Genomic DNA, 17,270 nt, shown 5'->3' with positions numbered 1-17,270 from the left:
GAGGAGGAGAAGAGAAGGAGGGGAAGAGGAGGAGGAGGAGAGGAGGAGGAGGAGATGAGGAAGAGAGGAAGAGGAAGAGGAGGAGGAGATGCGGAAGAGGATAGGAGGAGGAGAAGAGAAGGAAGAGAAGAGGAGGAGGAGAGGAGGAGAAGAGGAGGAGGAGAAGAGGAGGAGGAGGAGAGGAGGAGGAGGAGATGAGGAGGAGGTGGAAAAGGAGGAGGAGGAGTTTTGTGTCACTTTGTGTTTCTGGCCTCTCCTCCTCCTCTCCTCCTCCTCCTCCTCTCCTCCTCCTCTAAAGATCTTTCAGCTGATATTTATTTTATTATTTGATCTTTAAACTCAATCTCGCCATTAGATTGACTCTGATGACGACCTTTGACCCTGAAACAATCACACCTGTCAATCATTAGTGTTGATCCATCAGGTGATATAATATCTGTTCAACTTCTGGTCTGTATCAGACGACTGGAAGTGATCATCACTAATATTGATCAGATCAAACAGGCGGCTGTCAGTACATGTTGGAACCACTTCCTGTCTGAACTTTGGAGGATCATAACACATTCACCTGATGGACAGCTCTTTCAAAATAAGAGTCTGATTTTCATTCAAATGGAATTTTCCTTTAATCTGTAACTTCAGATCCAAGATGGCGGCCATGTTGTCTGGTGTGAAGGAGCCAGATGTGTTTTGAACAGACTTTATTGACACTGTCAGCGAGCGATTCGATGACAAACAGATCGACATTTTTCACCAGCAAAAAAAAGTGTGATAAGGCGATCAACAGAAGAGACGAAGGAGGGGAGAGGAGGAGAGAGGAGGAGAGAGGAGGTGAGAGGAGGCTTACCGGAGGATAAGCGATGACTCAAACTCCCTCCCATCTCCTGCTGGACTGTCTCCTTCAGTGTCCTCCTTCAGTGTCTCCTTCCTCCCCTCCTTCAGTCCTCTGTGTGCAGGAACAAAGATGGAGTGATGAAGCTTCCTGTCGTCCTCACAGATCTCTGCGACTCAGAGGAAACGATGACTCGTCTGCAGCGACGTTAATCCACATCCACCCTTCAACACCTCCTTCCTCTCTTCCTTCCCTCTGTCCTCCCGTCATATATCCTCACAGCTGTAAGAATCACGGCTCACACACACACACACACACACACACACCTCACACACCCTTCAGCCACACACACACACATCCCCAACGACAGTGGCCACAAGGAACGAGAGGCTGAAACCACGGCAACCTGACAGCATCCTAACCCTGCTGACTCCTCCCCCTGCTGCTGCTGGGAGAGAGAGAGGGGGAGAGAGAGAGGGAGAGAGAGAGAGGGAGAGAGAGAGAGGGGAGAGAGAGAGGGAGAGAGGAGAGAGAGAGAGAGAGAGAGGGAGAGAGAGAGGGAGAGAGGGGGAGATTAAATCTTTGTTTTTTCATAAATTTTAATATTTTTAGACACAAAGAAAGCAGCCATGTTCTTCTCTCTCTCTCTCTCTCTCTCTGTGTGTGTGTGTGTGTGTGTGTTGATGACATTACCTGGCATGATGTCACATGATATTTAATCACAATGACATCATGTGATGTCACAGATCTGCTGTTAGAGCTGCAGAGTCAGTTTCGACCACAGGAAGTGTCCACAACACGACACTGCTTGTATGTTAATATGTATAAATATATAAATATATATATATATATATATAAATATATATATATATATATATATATATATATATATATACGTGTGTGTGTATATATATATATATTACGTGTGTGTGTATATATATATGTATATATATATGTATATATATGTGATTATATTTATATGTGATTGATATATATATATATGTACAGTATGTTTGATTTGATATGTTCGATGTTGTGTTTGGGTAAACTGAAGTTAAAAATCATGAAATTAATGAAGCCCTTATGGACTGCACCTGGTGTGTGTCAGGCTCTCTGGTGTTGCTGCTGAACTTTTCCACCTGAACTGAGCAGAACTTCCTCAGAGTTCAGCAGGTTGACCTGTTTGACATGATTCTTCCACCGTTCAACAGTTTTCCAAAGGGAACACCTAAGGAGCACCTGAGGAATACCGGAGGAGTACTAGAAGAATACCCAAGAAACATTGAGGAATGCCTGAGGAACACTAGAACGCTGCAGCGCGCCTCGTTTTCAATCTACCCAAATTCTCCTATGTGACCCCCCTCCTCCGTGACCTCCACTGGCTTCCTGTTGCGGCCCGCATCCGATTCAAGACGATGGTGCTGGCCTTCAAGGCCGTCAAAGGAACTGCACCCATCTACCTCCAAACACTGGTCAGACCACACAGCCCAGCACGAGCACTTTGCTCTACTACATCAGCTGGCCGGCTGGTACCGCCATCGCTGAGAGCAAACAGAGGTCGCCCAGCGAAGTCACAACTCTTCTCTGTTCTGGCGCCTCAGTGGTGGAACGAACTCCCGACCAACGTGAGGACAGAGCAGAGTCACTCGCCATCTTCTGCAGAAGACTCAAGACTCACTTGTTCAGACTTCACCTCGACCCCGCATAGAATGACTCCCTCCCACCCCCTAAAAAAAAAAAACCCAGAACAAACGTATATGCACTTGTATGTTCTTACCCTCAGCACTTACATCATAGCACATATGTACTTGAGGTATCCTTGATAAATAGCAGCTACTTTGCTCAGATGAGGGCTTGAAAATTGTTTTTATTTGTTCTTTTCTACTTTATCGATGGTGATATGTTGTGGTTTCTTTCTTGTGGCAAATGTACTTATTGTAAGTCACTTTGGACAAAAGCTACTGCTAACTGCCTTAAATGTCAATGTAAATGTACCTGGAAAAACACCTGAGGAATACACGAGGAACACCAGAAGAGTACCTGAGAAATACCCAAGGAATACCTGGGGAACACCAGAAGAATACCTGAGAAACACCTGAGAAACACCTGAGGAACACCTGAGGAACACCAGAGGAACACCAGAGGAACACCAGAGGAATACCTGAGGAATACCTGAGGAATGCATGAGGAAAACCAGCACAATGCCTGAGGAACACCTGAGGATCGCCAGAGGAACACCTGAGGAATACCAGAGCCTCTTATGGTTCTGAGCCTGTTCCTGAGTTGGCTGACCACGTCTATTTCTTGAGTCAGCAGCCCCGCCAACACCTGTTGATCCTCAGCCTCAGTTGGTGATCTGACTGACTTCTGCTCTAGACCTTCAATCATCCACCCCAGTGGACCCACAGCCAGATCTCCCAGATATCAGTTAGGAGTCTTCACTGACCTCCAGCTGCCACCTCTTGTCCTGCTGCTTTGTCACAAGCCTCATGCCCCAGTCCTGCTGCCCTGTCTCCAATCTCCTGCTCTGGTCTCCAGCCACCAGTCTCTGGTGGCTGGAGACTGCAACTGCCAGACTGCAACTGCCAGCTTCCTGCTTGACCTCCAGAGAAATTCCTTCTTCACCACTGTTTCACCAGTCAGTTCTGCTTCTGGGTCATCCCTGAGACCTGCTCCACCTAATCCACCAGCCTTCAGGTCCTGGTTGCCATCTGGACCTGCTCTGCCCTTTCCCCCTGTCTTTTGGTTTCCTTCCAGACCTGCCTCCTGCCACCTCCAGAGGTCTCCAGCTCCACCTGTTTTGCCCATCCATGCAGCCCCTGGGCCGTCTACCGGAGAACTCCGTACTCCCTGCTGAGACTGAGTTTCCTCCTGATTCCCAGTTGACTTTTTTATTCTCCAGCTGTTGGGCAGATTTTGACTGGTTTGTCTGTGTGGAGGCACTGTCTTGGTCCTGAGTTGTAGTTTTGTTCTTTCTTGGTTTATGTTGAAAGGCTCTCCTCATGTGTCTTTAGACTTCCTGTCTTTTTCATTTTCCCACCTGTTTTCTGTGCTCACCTGTGTTTCAATTGTTAATTAGTTCTTGTGTATTTAAGTCTGTGTTTCTACGTCTGTGGGCAGCTGTGGCTCATGGGTAGAGCAAGCATCTTGTTATCAGAAGGTCGCTGGTTTTATTCCCCTGGTCTGCATGTCGAAGTGTCCTTGGGCAAGATACTGCTCCTGATGTGCTGGTCGGCACCTTGCATGGCAGCCACCGCCATCAGTGTATGTATGAATTATTGTAAGTCGCTTTGGACAAAAGTGTCTGCTAAATGTAATGTAATGTCTGTTTTCTCCTCACATTACATTTGCGTTGCTTCCTGGTTTGTGTTTTCAGTTTTTCTTGCTTTTTGTTGCTGGTTATTTGGTTCAACAGAGCTGCTTTTTGTTACGTCTTCCTGCCTGCGAGGCTCCGACATTATGTTTGGATCCTTTTTGACGAAACACTCCTTGTGTCCTCTCCATCTCCCCTTCTCTCCTCTCCTTGTGTCCTCTCCTCCTCCTCACGTGCCTTCCTCCCTCTGTTTGTGTGTGTGTGTGGTTGTGTGACATCAGCACTACATCGTCCTGTTTTTATCCAATGAGGTGCCATCACTGTGGTCACGTGACGTGCTGTCAGCTCTGGTGTGATTACATAATTTCAGTTTGATATGAAATGATTTCAGAGCAGCTGTTTCTTTATGAAATTAAACATGCAGCATTTTATTTTTAAGATTAAAAGCAAAACATCTTCGAACCTCAGCAACATGCACAGAATCTGATTCTGTTCTGTTCTGTTTTGTTCTGTTCTACCAGGTGATGTTTGGACCCTGTAGATCACGTGTGATCAGGTGGAGTTATATATGATGTGAGAACAGTGTCACGTAATAAACACATTAAATATGTTTATGTTAATTATGTTGTGTTTGTGTCACTTACAAACCGTCAGAGGATCATTTTGATATTTGAATATTATAACTATATTGTAATATGATAAATATTATAATTCTGACAGGTTCGGAGGTTTGTTGTCGCTTCATCTAAGATTTATTGTACAACAGAGTGCAGCTCACCAGCATCACGGCAGACCCCCAACCCCTCACCCCAGGGTTCTGTACTGCGCATGCGCCTCATTCTGCAGCAGTGAGTGTGTGTGTGTGTGTGTGTGTGTGTGTGTGTGTGTGTTTGTGTGTGTGTGTGTGTGTGTGTGTGTGTTTGAACAGCCACCGAACGAGCTCCGCTCTCTAATCTGACGGATTGGTTTAACCCGCCTATTAGCCCGCTCAGTGTTGATTAGCCCGGCTCTGTTTAGTCCGGCACGACCCGCTGCGCCAGCATGTCGTCCAGCCCACAGGACCAGAACCAGGAGCCGAACCAGGAGCCGAAAGAGGTGATGAAGGAGCAGAAAGAGGAGGTGAAGGAGGAGGTGAAGGAGGAGGTGAATGAGGAAAAACAGGAGGAGATGAGAGAGGAGAAAAAGGAGGAGAAGGAAGAAAAGAAGGAGGAGAAGAAGGAGGAGAAGAAGGAGGAGAAGAAGAAGGAGGAGAAGGAGTCCTGGAAGGATTCTTTCTACAACCCGAGGACTGGACAGTTCCTGGGCCGGACCGCCAGCAGCTGGGGTAAGACAGGCCTGCACACAGAACCGGTTCTGGTTCTGGAGCGCAGAGAGAGTGTCTGTCTGACTGTCTCACTCTCCATCTGTCTCACTCTCCATCTGTCTGTCTGTCTGAATGAATGTCTGTCTGTCTGTCCGTCTGATTAATGGAGGCTAAACACACCCGCTCTGACCCGGTCCGGTTCTGAGCTTCAGGACGCCTACTGGGCTGAACCGAGCCAAGCCGAGCTGAGCCGAACCGAGTCGAGCACGGACATCAGAGGATCAGTACCGTGTGTATGTGTTTGTGTGTGTGTGTGTGCGCGCGCGCGCGTGCATGTCTTACTGATGTTAGATGGCATTATAGATACACTTACTTTATAATACTGCAGTATATCAGAGTATACTACAGTATATTCAAGTATATTGTATATTTTCATATGAAAATATATTAACGCATATTACTGCACATTACAGTGTACTAAAGTATGTTACTGTGTATTACAGTACATTACTGTAGAATACTGTGTATTACCATTACAGTAAACATGTTGACACAGTATATTTTTTATTGGACTGCATATTTTGTAGTTATTGAAGTGATTTCTGGAAACATTAAAACATGATCATGTTAAATTAATATAATATTGATTAATGGTCAGATTTTATGTGCGCTAGTTTGGTCACTTCTGTGTGCTGATTGGCTAAATGAGCAGTTTGTGTAGAAGGCAGAGTGATGATTCAGGGTCAAATATCATTACTTCCTCGATCACTACAATGTTAATATCACAGTACAACACAATCTGGTGTCCACGGTGATGAGTCTGTGACAAATTCATGATGTCACTTCCTGTCTGTTTCATTACATCCTTATGATTTAAAAAACATCACGTTTTATTAATTTATGATGTTTATAAAGTAAATCACAGTACCTTATAGTATATTATAGTATACCACAGTACCTTATAGTATAGTGGAGTATATCACAGTACCTTATAGTATATCACAGTACCTTATAGTATATTATAGTATATCACAGTACCTTATTGTACAGTATATCACAGTACATTATAGTATAGTATAGTATATCACAGTACCTTATAGTATCCATCTGTTGTCTTCCGCTTATCTGGGGTTGGGTCGTGGTAGCAGCAGGTTCAGTAGGTTATTCCAGACTTCTTTTCCCCAGCAACACTTTCCAGCTCCTCCTGGGGGATCCCCAGGTGTTCCCAGGCCAGATGAGAAAAAATATTCCTTTAGCAGTTTCTGGGTCTGCCCCAGGGTCTCCTCCAGGTTGGTCAAACCCAGAAAACCTCTCAAGGGAGGCGCCCTGGAGTCATCCCAATCAGATGCACAACCACCCAATCTGGCACTCTTCCACATGAAGGAGCAGCAGCTCTACCCCAAGCTCCCTCTGGATGTCCAAGCTCCTCACCCTATCTCTAAGGCAGAGCCCAGCTGCCCTACAGAGGAAACTCATTTCACCCTCTTCTTTCTGTGATCTAATTTTTTTGCAACAAACAACTCATGACCATAGGTGAGGGTTGGATCATAGATCAGCTGGTAAACCTTGCGCTTTGCCTTCTGGCTCAGCTTCCTCTTCACCATGATGGTCCGGTGCAACATCTGCAGTACTGCTGATTCCACATCACGCCACAGCCTGCCCATCTCACGCTTCATCCCACAAACACTCATGAACAATACCCCGAGATACTTAAACTCTTTTGCTTGGGGCAGAAGCTCAAATCCACTGTTTTCTGGCAGAGAACTGTAGCCTCAGACTTAGAGGTGCTGGCTCAGGTCCAACCGCTTGGCTGCAAACCGCCCCAGTGACTGGTGGAGGTCACAGACCAATGAAGTCAGAAGAACCACGTTGTCTGCTAAAAGCAGAGACACAATTCTGAGGTTCCTAATCCAGACACTTCTCACCACCATTGCGCCTTGAGGTCCTGTCCATGAATATCACAAACAGGATAGGACACAAGGGACAACCCTGGAGGACTCCAACACCCACCGGGAATGTGTTTGACTTAGACTGAATATACGGACACAGCTCTCACTTTGATTATATAGGGACAAGATGGCCCGTAGCAACGGGCCTGGTATCCCATACTCCAGTAGTAACCCCCACAGTACTCACTGGGGGACACGGCCGTAGGCCTTCACCAAGTCCACAAAACACATGTAGACTGGATGGGCAAATTCCCAAGACCCCCCCAGGTCTTGGGAATTTACTAGATCTATCCAGCAGCCTTCCATGCCATCTGATCCAACTCACCACCAAGTGGTGATCAGTTGACAGTTCTGCTCCTCTCTTCACCTGAGTGTTCAGGACATACAGCCACAGATCTGATGATATAACCACAAAGTCAATCATCAACCTTTGGTGCAACCTAAGGTGATCTGGTATCAAGTACACTTATAAACCACCTTATGCTGGAACATGGTGTTTGATATGGCCAATCCATGACTAGCACAGAAGTCCAATAAAAAAACACAGCTTGGGTTCAGATAAGGCAAGCCATTCCTCCCAATCACCCTCTTCTAGGTTTCTCCATTGCTGACCATGTGAGTGTTGAAGTCCCCCAGTGTTCCCAGATGGAATGGCACCCCTTCCAGGACACCATCCAAGAAAGCCGGGTATTCTGAGCTGCTCCTCACCCTTGGCAACATCGGAAAAGGAGAGCGATCACTGGATGACACTGGCTTGACCAGGGAGAACATGGGATGGGAGCTCCGTCTCCAGGTCCTGATTGACCTGCACTGTTTGGCCATTAGACTAAGGTGGTAACCAGAGGTAAAACTAGACTGCTCCCAGTGTTTTACAGAATGAGCAACACACCTGTGGTGCAAACTACGGTCCTCGGTCTGACACAATGTCTGTTGGGATGCCATGAAACCCATGAGTCATGCTATGCGGGGTCGGGGTGAAGTCAGAAAGTGCTGCTGGAGAAACTGAAGGGACCGATAGAAACCAGGCTGACAAGTGATCTTGGAGCGCCCCTACTGCAGGACTTGGGATCTGACAAAGTCAAGAACAAACATGTGATTAGCAGGGCAAGTACCTGGATCCAGCTGAGTAAGCTGAGCCTCCTTAACGATAGCCTCAATCTCCCAGGAGGCGGCACTGACAACAAAGGGCAGGGGCAGGATAGGCTAAGATTCATAAGAAGCAGTGTCAGGGGAGTACAGGGGGGAGAGGGGGTTTGGGTTGCCGTTGCAGGATCCAGGTCGGTAGGAAAGGGTGAAGTTGAAACAGCTGAAAAAAGGGACCAGTAGGCTTGCCACAAGTGCAGGCATTTAGCAGAACTTAAGTAGGACACGTCATAACTACGACAGGCATCGGGAAAAGAAGGCACAGGGATGAAGTTTCTGGGAATCTGTATTGCGCTGGGAGAGGACAGCTCCCACTCTGCAGTCAGAGGCATCTACCTCCACAAAACTGATGAGAGGGATCAGGGTGTATGAGCACTGGAGAACTGGTGAATAACTCTGAACCTGAGAGTTGGCTTTGGGGGATCAAGCAAAGGGTGGAGGTGAGACGAGTCAGGGGGGCTGTAACCCTGCTGTAATCATGGATGAACCCTCTGTAAAATTGGGGAAACCCAGGAAGCATTGTAGCTGTTTACAGAAAGTAGGTGCTGGCCACTCAGCCACTGCTTCTATCTTAGAGGAGTCTGGCTGGAGTTGTCCCTGCACAATCACATATCCCAGGAAACTGACGGCAGGGCCGTGGAACTCACACTTTTCTGGTTAGACAAATAGCTTGTTCTCCAGTAGCCTCTGGAGCACAAGACGCACATATTTTGTGTGTTTTTCAGTTGTGCGTGAAAAAAATCAAAGTGTTGTCGAGGCAGATGAATACAAAATTATTGAGCATGTCACACAGGATGTCATTGATGAGGACCTGGAAGACAGCAGGGGTGTTAGTGAGTCCCAATGGCATAACCAGATATTCAAAGTGTCCGAGTGGGGTGTTAAAAGCAGTTTTCCATTCATTCCCCTCCTGGATGCAGACGAGATGATAGGCTTTGTGGAGGTCCAATTTTGTGAAGATCTGTACATGGCAAAGAGGCTCAAAGGAAGGGTCAATCAGAGGGAGAGGAAACTTGTTCTTGATGGTTTTGTCATAGTCAAGCAGTAGTCGATATGTGGGCATAGCGTCTTGTCCTTTTTTATCCACGAAGAAGAACCTGGCCCCAAGAGGAGATGAGGAAGGTCAGAATATGCCCACTGCAAGTGAATCTCCAATATACTTCTCCATGGCCGCTCTCTCGGGGCAGCCAGATTATAGAGGAAATGGGGCTCCGAGGAGGAGGTGTATGGCACAGTCATAGGGCCTGTGAGGAGGTAGGGATAGTGCTAACTCCTTATTGAAAACCTTAGCCAGGTCATGGTAGTCTGGTGGCACCAGGGACAGATCAGGTGGCATGGAAGGGGTTGTTGCAGATGTCTTGTAGGCAGGGCTGGTTGAGTGCAGGCAATGGGAATGGCAAAAAACACTCAGATGGTGGAAGTGTTTCAATCAATGTGAGAATTGTGGAGTTTGAGCCAGGGGAGACAGAGAACGACAGATGAAGCAGAAGAGGGAATTACAAAAAGCTGGACTTGTTCACAATGGTTGCCAGAAATTACCAAGTTCAAAGGCTGAATATGGTGAGTGACAGTAGCTTAAAGTCTGCTAGCTCGGCATTAACTGTCTTAGGGGAATCAAGGGACCAGTCATGTGACCTTTGTGAAGAGGCAGGGAGATTAATGTGTTGGAGAGAGCTGGAAAGGGAAGAAGTTTGGCTCACCAGGGTGCTCTCCTTTACTGGTAAGCCTTGTCTTTTTGGCATTGAGTGGCAGGATGCGTTGAAGTGTCCGGGTTGACCACAGTAAATACAAAGCTTAAGCTGTCGTTGGCGTTCCACAGGAGACAGGCGAGTGTGTGCTGTGGCGCTGGAGCTCGGGATGGCAGTGGCTCTTGGAATGATGAGGAGATTCAAAGGTTAGACGAGGAAGGCAGCTGCCTGGCAAACAAGTAAAAAAAACACTAGAAATAGATCGAGAGGTTCAGCCATGGATATCACGTAGTAATATGGAAACAATCTGGCAGCGTTTGTAGAGACGGCCAGAGTATTTAAGCTGGTAATGGATCATTAGATGAGCTACAGATGTGTGAAGTGCAGGAGCTCCAGCTGACCACAGAAACCACGGCCAGCTCCTGCAAAAAAGCTTCACAGCACCCAGAACAACCAACACACAAAGTCCACAATCATGACAGCATATTACATTATATTACAGTATATTATAGTATGTTATAGCATATCAAAGTATATTATAGTGTATTATAGTGTATCACAGTATATTACAGCATAGAGTGATGTGAGCAGCCTGCTGCTGGAGAGTGAGCAGGATCCAGCGATCTGATTGGACAGTGCTATCAGAAAACAAACACACAGTTACAATCACTGTTCAGCGTTTGTTTCCTCTGTTGTATATATATATATATATATATATATATATATATATATATACATATATATATATATTTTTTTTTTTTCCTGTCTCCCTCAGGTCTCATCCTCCTCTTCTACCTTGTCTTCTATGGGTTTCTGGCGGGAATGTTCACGCTCACCATGTGGGTGATGTTACAGACTCTGGATGACAACGTCCCCCGCTATCAGGACCGAGTGGCCAATCCAGGTGAGTTGATGACAGCAGGTTCTCATGTTTAACTTCCTGTTGAATTCACACTCAAAATGATCATTTTAACCAGGTCTGGTAAAAACACCATGCAGAACTCTTTCATCATCAGCCTGTTGGAGTGATCAACCAATCAATAATCATTATGTACTTCAACACCATCATGTCAGCTGTCAGTCTACAGCTGGTTCACCTACAAGGATAAGAAATGACCAGAGGATGCTTGTCTCCTCGACCCCTGCTGATCACAATCTTCTTCATTTAACATGATCCATGGAAGAGAAGCTCCGTCACCATCAGCCAACTTTACTGGATAACTTTATCAGTGACAGACTTCTTTCTTCTGCTGTTGCTGTCCGTCTTCTGCTGTTGCTGTTCTTCTTCTGCTGTTGCTGTCCGTCTTCTGCTGTTGCTGTTCTTCTTCTGCTGTTGCTGTCCGTCTTCTGCTGTTGTTGTCCTTCTTCTGCTGTTGCTGTTCTTTTGCTGTTGCTGTCCTTCTTTTTCTTCTTCTTCTTCTACACTCTGTGAACTAATGACTGCAGTTACCCAGTGAGGACTAATCATTATCATTCATTGAGTCTATTGAGGAAACTCACCACCAGCATCATTATCATAATCATTGAGTCTATTTCTCCTTTCAGTTAGCAGTGTTAATGTAACTACAGTGGTATGCAAAAGTTTGGGCACCCCTTAGGAAAATCACTGCATCAGTTTGTCACTTGCTGAGCTTTTGAAGCAGCAACTTCATTTTAACATATGTTATACCTTATGGAAACAGAAACATCTCAGTAGTGAAATCATTTTTATTGGTCCCACAGAAACATTTTTATGTGCCTTTAAACAAAAAAAGGCATGTGCATAAATTTGGGCACCCTTTTAATCGCATTCATTTCAAGACCTGTAGGGATTTATAGCTGACAGGTTGCAGTACAAAATTGCTTTGATTAGCTTGTGAGACCTTCAATTACAAAGACAGGTGGAACCAATCATGAAAAAGGCTGTTTAACATAGGTAATTGCTGGCTGTGCTTGTCCTAGGTTCTTTCTGAGAGTGTGGCAACATGGGGGCCTCTAAACAACTCTCCACTGACCTAAAAACTAAGATAATTCATTATTATGAATTAGGAGAAGGGTACAAGAAATTATCTGGAAGGTTTGGACTGTCTGTCTCCACAGTCAGAAATGTAGTGCAGAAATGGAAGGCCACAAGAACAGTCCTTGTGAAGGAAAGATGTGGTAGGCCGAAAAAAATACAGGAAAGGCACAGGCGAAGGATGGTTAAAATGGTCACAGACAAGCCACAGACCACCTCCAGAGAACTACAAGAACATCTGGCTGCTGATGGTGTAGTTGTTCATCGTTCCACAATCCAGCGTACTTTGCACCAGGAAAAGCTCATTGGAAGGGTGATGCGCAAAAAGCCTTTCCTGAGTGTTCATCACAAGAAGAGTCGCATGAGGTATGCAAAAGCACATCTGGACAAGCCAGAAGCATGTTGGAAAAAAATACTGTGGTCAGATGAGACTAAGATAGAGTTATTTGGTCAGAACAAGGGGAGGTATGCATGGTGAAAAAAACACACTGCATTCCATGAGAAGAACTTATTGCCTACTGTGAAATTTGGTGGAGGGTCCATCATGTTATGGGGCTGCGTGGCTAGCACAGGTACTGGAAACCTTGTTAAAGTTGAGGGCCACATGAATTCCTCTCAGTATCAGCAGATTCATGACAAGAATGTTCAAGAGTCGGTCACAAAGTTGAAGCTACGCCGGGGTTGGATTTTTCAGCAGGACAATGATCCTAAGCACTGTTCAAAATCCACCAAGGAATTCATGCAGAAGCACAAGTACAATGTTCTGGAATGGCCATTCCAGTCCCCAGACCTTAACATCATTGAAAATGTATGGATTGATTTGAAGCAGGCTGTCTATTCACGGAAGCCAAGAAACCTGACTGAACTGGAGGCGTTTTGTATGGAGGAATGGGCCAAAATACCACCTGCCAGACTTAAGGGACTTGTCTGTGGCTATAGGAGGAGGCTCTACTAAATATTAATGGAATTATTTCTTTGGGGTGCCCAAATTTATGCACATGCCTATTTTTGTTTAAATGCACATAAAAATGTTTCTGTTGGACCAATAAAAATGATTTCACTACTGAGATGTTTCTGTTTCCATAAGGTATAACATATGTTAAAATGTTGCTGCTTCAAAAGCTCAGCAAGTGACAACTGATGCAGTGATTTTCCTAAGGGGTGCCCAAACTTTTGCATACCACTGTATCTACAGGTGAATGTTAATAAGACATTTCCATTGCTGGTGTGACAGCAGAGCAGGTCGATGACTTCACAGTCCTCAGAATTACACTGGACAACAAACTCAGCTTTGACTCACACTTCACTGCTCCTCAGTCCCCCATCTTCTGTTACTGCTTGACCAAAGCATAGTTTAATCCATGAGACTCTGCTGCTGTCCCACCATGCTGTCCGTCCCCAACATGCTGTCCGTCCCCAACAACAATGAGCTGTCACATATTACACACATTCTCCCAAAATCCTTGATCCACCACCTTCAACCTCTCAGAGCTCAATTACAGACATAATTTGCACTCACATGACCTTAGAAACATCTTTTTTTCATGTTTCACTCTACTCCCCTCTGACCGCATACACAAAAAACACCTTTTAGCTGAAGCTTATCCTCTTCTACCAGAGCACTTCTTCATTCCACAGCTTATTAATCACAAAACACAACAAGTACTCTGTAATGTATTCATGCTCTTTGTACTGAATAATGTATTTATGTTTGTGTGGTATATAAATGTTTATGTTCTGCAGACAGACATAATCGCATTTCTCCTCTGGGAGCAGTAAAATCTTAATGACTGTCTTAGTGAGTGACTTGATCGTTTTTATATGAACACATCTCTACTGTTGTAGTCATTAGATTTTCAGTGTTTTATTATTGATTTCAGATATCTTTTGTCAAATCCAGGTTTGGTGGTTCGTCCTCATGCAGCAGAAATCTCCTTTAACCGCAGTGACCCAACAAACTACAACCAGTACACCCAACAACTGCACGACCTCCTGCAGAGTAAGTAGAAGCAGATTGCAGAGAAGCAAGATGTATTCAGACTACCGACGTGAAGCTGGTGCAGTTAGTTGATTTAATAACAAAAAGACTTAAAGAATGGTCAGGCAGGAAGGACAAAATCAGAAAAGATAGTCCCAAACAGGCATCAGTGAGGAACAAGCAAAAATCAGATTCTAATTACAGGCCAGGTCCAAAAACACCATAACCAAAGGCTGAACGCTGATCACACTAAGTCCAAAGACGAACTGACCAAATGAGAAGGAGCGCAAAGACTAAACGCACCTGAGGGGCACAGGTGACACGAATCAAGGCGATCACAAAGGCAGAAACAATCAAAGACAGGAAGTATCACAACATGACACATGATGAGAGTAAAACCTACAAAATAAAACAGGAAACAACTAAACTGAAACCTAGAGCACAGACAGAAGACAGGGTCAAAGGTCAAGCTGTAATGTTATGATGATTTAATGCACGCAGCGGTGTGGACAGGTGAGGGCAGCGGTGTGGACAGGTGAGGGCAGTGGTGTGGACAGGTGAGGGCAGCGGTGTGGACAGGTGAGGGCAGCGGTGTGGACAGGTGAGGGCAGCGGTGTGGACAGGTGAGGGTAGCGGTGTAGACAGGTGAGGGCAGCATAATGTACTAACAGTTAAAAGAAGGAGATTTGTTTAATTGTTCGTTTCCTCTGCAGATTATAACGACAGTCTTCAGGAGGGGAACGACTTGTGTCTGGTGGGTGAATACACTGAACAGGACGACGAGCCGAAAAAGAAAGTCTGTCAGTTTAAACGCAGCACGCTGCGTCAGTGCTCCGGTCTGCCCGACACCAGCTTCGGATATGCTGAGGGGAAACCATGTATCATCATCAAGATGAACCGGGTCAGTAGAACACTGCTTAGTCAGGCTGTGAGGCTCAAACTCCTGATTGTGACTCTGACTTCAGTCATGAAGCATCAGTGTTCTGTCTGAGCACAATAAGATGACTGTCATGAAACTGAAGGACGAGCTGAGGAGAGTGATGTCACATTAATCTGTCATCTGCTGACTTTCATACAGGTTCACAGACCTGAAGCTCTCAACCGACACTGTGTCCAAAACGTGTCAAATTTGATTGTAAATAATTATTAATGTAAACTTTATATAAATATGAAAACAAACAACACCAGTTTGTCTGTCTGTCTGTCTGTCTGTCTGCAGGTCATTGGACTGAAACCACGAGGGGACCCCTACATCAATTGTACTGCCAAGGTAACACACACACACACACATTTCATACAGAAACACACTTCACTACCAGCTATCCAATAATGCAGCTGTGAGGCTGAATCACCAGCAAACATACAGGGAAAATACACCTCCTGACATTAATCAGTCTCAGTATCTCGTTAACCAATCAGAGACTGCAATGCTGTTCAGGTAAAAATCCAAACATGCTGAAACACAAACTAACAGTTTTAAAAAAATAACTTGAACTATTTTTTTTTCATTGTCTGGTAGAGAGACAGCCCATTACAGATGCAGTACTTCCCACCAGAAGGTCGTCTGGATAAAATGTTTTTCCCATACTACGGCAAGAGAGCTCATGTGAGTAAATAATGTATTCTTCTTCTTCATTATTATTATTATTATTATTATTATTATTATTATTATTATCATAATCATCAATCATAATAATAACAATAATAATGAGTGTTTTTATTATCATGGATCTTCAACATCAGATTATATTTTAATGGAACAATATGTAAGAATTTTAGAGACAAAATTAAAAACAAAACCCTACCTGTCCCTCTCTCTTTAACCCTACCTGTCTCTCTCTCTTTAACCCTACCTGTCTCTCTCTCTTTAACCCTACCTGTCTCTCTCTCTCGTTAACCCTACCTGTCTCTTTAACCCTACCTGTCTCTTTCTCTTAAACCCTACCTGTTTCTCTCTCTTAAACCCTACCTGTCTCTCTCTCTTTAACCCTACCTGTCTCTCTCTCTTTAACCCTACCTGTCTCTCTCTCTTAAACCCTACCTGTCCCTCTCTCTTTAACCCTACCTGTCTCTCTCTCTTTAACCCTACCTGTCTCTCTCTCTTTAACCCTACCTGTCTCTCTCTCTCGTTAACCCTACCTGTCTCTCTCTCTTAAACCCTACCTGTCTCTCTCTCTTTAACCCTACCTGTCTCTCTCTCTCGTTAACCCTACCTGTCTCTCTCTCGTTAACCCTACCTGTCTCTCTCTCTTAAACCCTACCTGTTTCTCTCTCTTTAACACTACCTGACTCTCTCTCTCTTAAACCCTGCCTGTCTCTCTCACTTAAACACTACCTGTCTCTCTCTCATTAACCCCACCTGACTCTCTCTCTCTTAAACCCTGCCTGTCTCTCTCTCTTTAACCCTACCTGTCTCTCTCTCTGTTTTGGCAGGCGGGGTACGTGCAGCCGGTGGTCGCCGTGCAGCTCTTGTTGACAAAAGAAGATTATAACGTGGAGCAGACGGTCGAGTGTAAAGTCGAGGGTTCAGACCTGCGTAACGACGACGACCGGGACAAGTTCATGGGTCGCGTCACTTTCCGGGTCAAGGTGTCAGAATAACCGGACGCTCTGTCAGTTGCCATGGAAACCACAAACTGGGTTTAAACTGGAAATAGATCTCCAGTACCAGACACTTTGTAATCCAGACCTGATCTGATCCGGATGTCTGAATCTGGTTTACTCTGTTAACACTGTTGTGAGGAAAACCAGATCTGGACCACTAAGAGATAATATGAACAACCCTTTAGACTTGATCCTGATCCCGTCCTGATCTGATCCAGATCTGGTCCTGATCCTGTCCTGATCTGATCCAGACTTGGTCCGGATCCTGTCCTGATCTGGGCCAGGCCTGTTCCTAGTTCTGTCCTGATCTGGTCCAGACCTGGGCCTTATTCTGTTCTGATCTGGTCCAGACCCAGTCCTGATCCTTTCCTGATCTGGTCCAGACCTGGTCCTGATCCTGTCCTGATCTGGTCCAGACCTGCTCCTCATCCTGTCTAGATCTAGTCCTAGTTTTGTCCTGATCT

General features: G+C 45.3%; 2 protein-coding genes across 2 annotated transcripts in view; one reads left to right on the top strand and one right to left on the bottom strand.

Moving 5' to 3' along the window:
- Window positions 1–3,220, bottom strand: part of LOC141011605 (mannan-binding lectin serine protease 1-like) — a 12,816-nt gene extending 9,596 nt beyond the window's left edge. Inside the window, exons 1-2 of the mRNA XM_073484801.1 lie at window positions 3,049–3,220; window positions 2,884–2,949 (exon numbers count right to left, since the gene is read on the bottom strand). Of these exons, the coding sequence (XP_073340902.1) occupies window positions 2,884–2,949; window positions 3,049–3,220 (238 nt within the window). The remainder of the gene's footprint in view (window positions 1–2,883; window positions 2,950–3,048) is intronic.
- A 1,964-nt stretch (window positions 3,221–5,184) lies between these two features.
- LOC141015101 (sodium/potassium-transporting ATPase subunit beta-3-like) lies at window positions 5,185–17,004 on the top strand. Its single transcript, XM_073489020.1, has 7 exons — window positions 5,185–5,469; window positions 11,004–11,132; window positions 14,125–14,223; window positions 14,916–15,103; window positions 15,422–15,472; window positions 15,722–15,808; window positions 16,636–17,004. The coding sequence occupies exons 1-7, from the start codon at window positions 5,187–5,189 to the stop codon at window positions 16,801–16,803; spliced, it is 1,005 nt and encodes a 334-aa protein (XP_073345121.1). The 5' UTR covers window positions 5,185–5,186; the 3' UTR covers window positions 16,804–17,004.
- Window positions 17,005–17,270: the final 266 nt, after the last annotated feature.

Source organism: Pagrus major, chromosome 2 (genome assembly GCF_040436345.1).
Source record: "Pagrus major chromosome 2, Pma_NU_1.0".
Taxonomy (NCBI): Eukaryota; Metazoa; Chordata; class Actinopteri; order Spariformes; family Sparidae; genus Pagrus; species Pagrus major.
The sequence above is the reverse complement of the archived record's forward strand: the minus strand, read 5'-3'. Positions and strand labels throughout refer to the sequence as shown.

Coding starts and splice junctions, on each gene's coding strand:
- LOC141015101 (XM_073489020.1), top strand. CDS start 5,187: ATGTCGTCCAGCCCACAGGACCAGAACCAGGAGCCGAACCAGGAGCCG. Junction 11,133..14,124: donor GGACCGAGTGGCCAATCCAG/GTGAGTTGATGA, acceptor TGTCAAATCCAG/GTTTGGTGGTTCGTCCTCAT. Junction 15,473..15,721: donor ACATCAATTGTACTGCCAAG/GTAACACACACA, acceptor ATTGTCTGGTAG/AGAGACAGCCCATTACAGAT.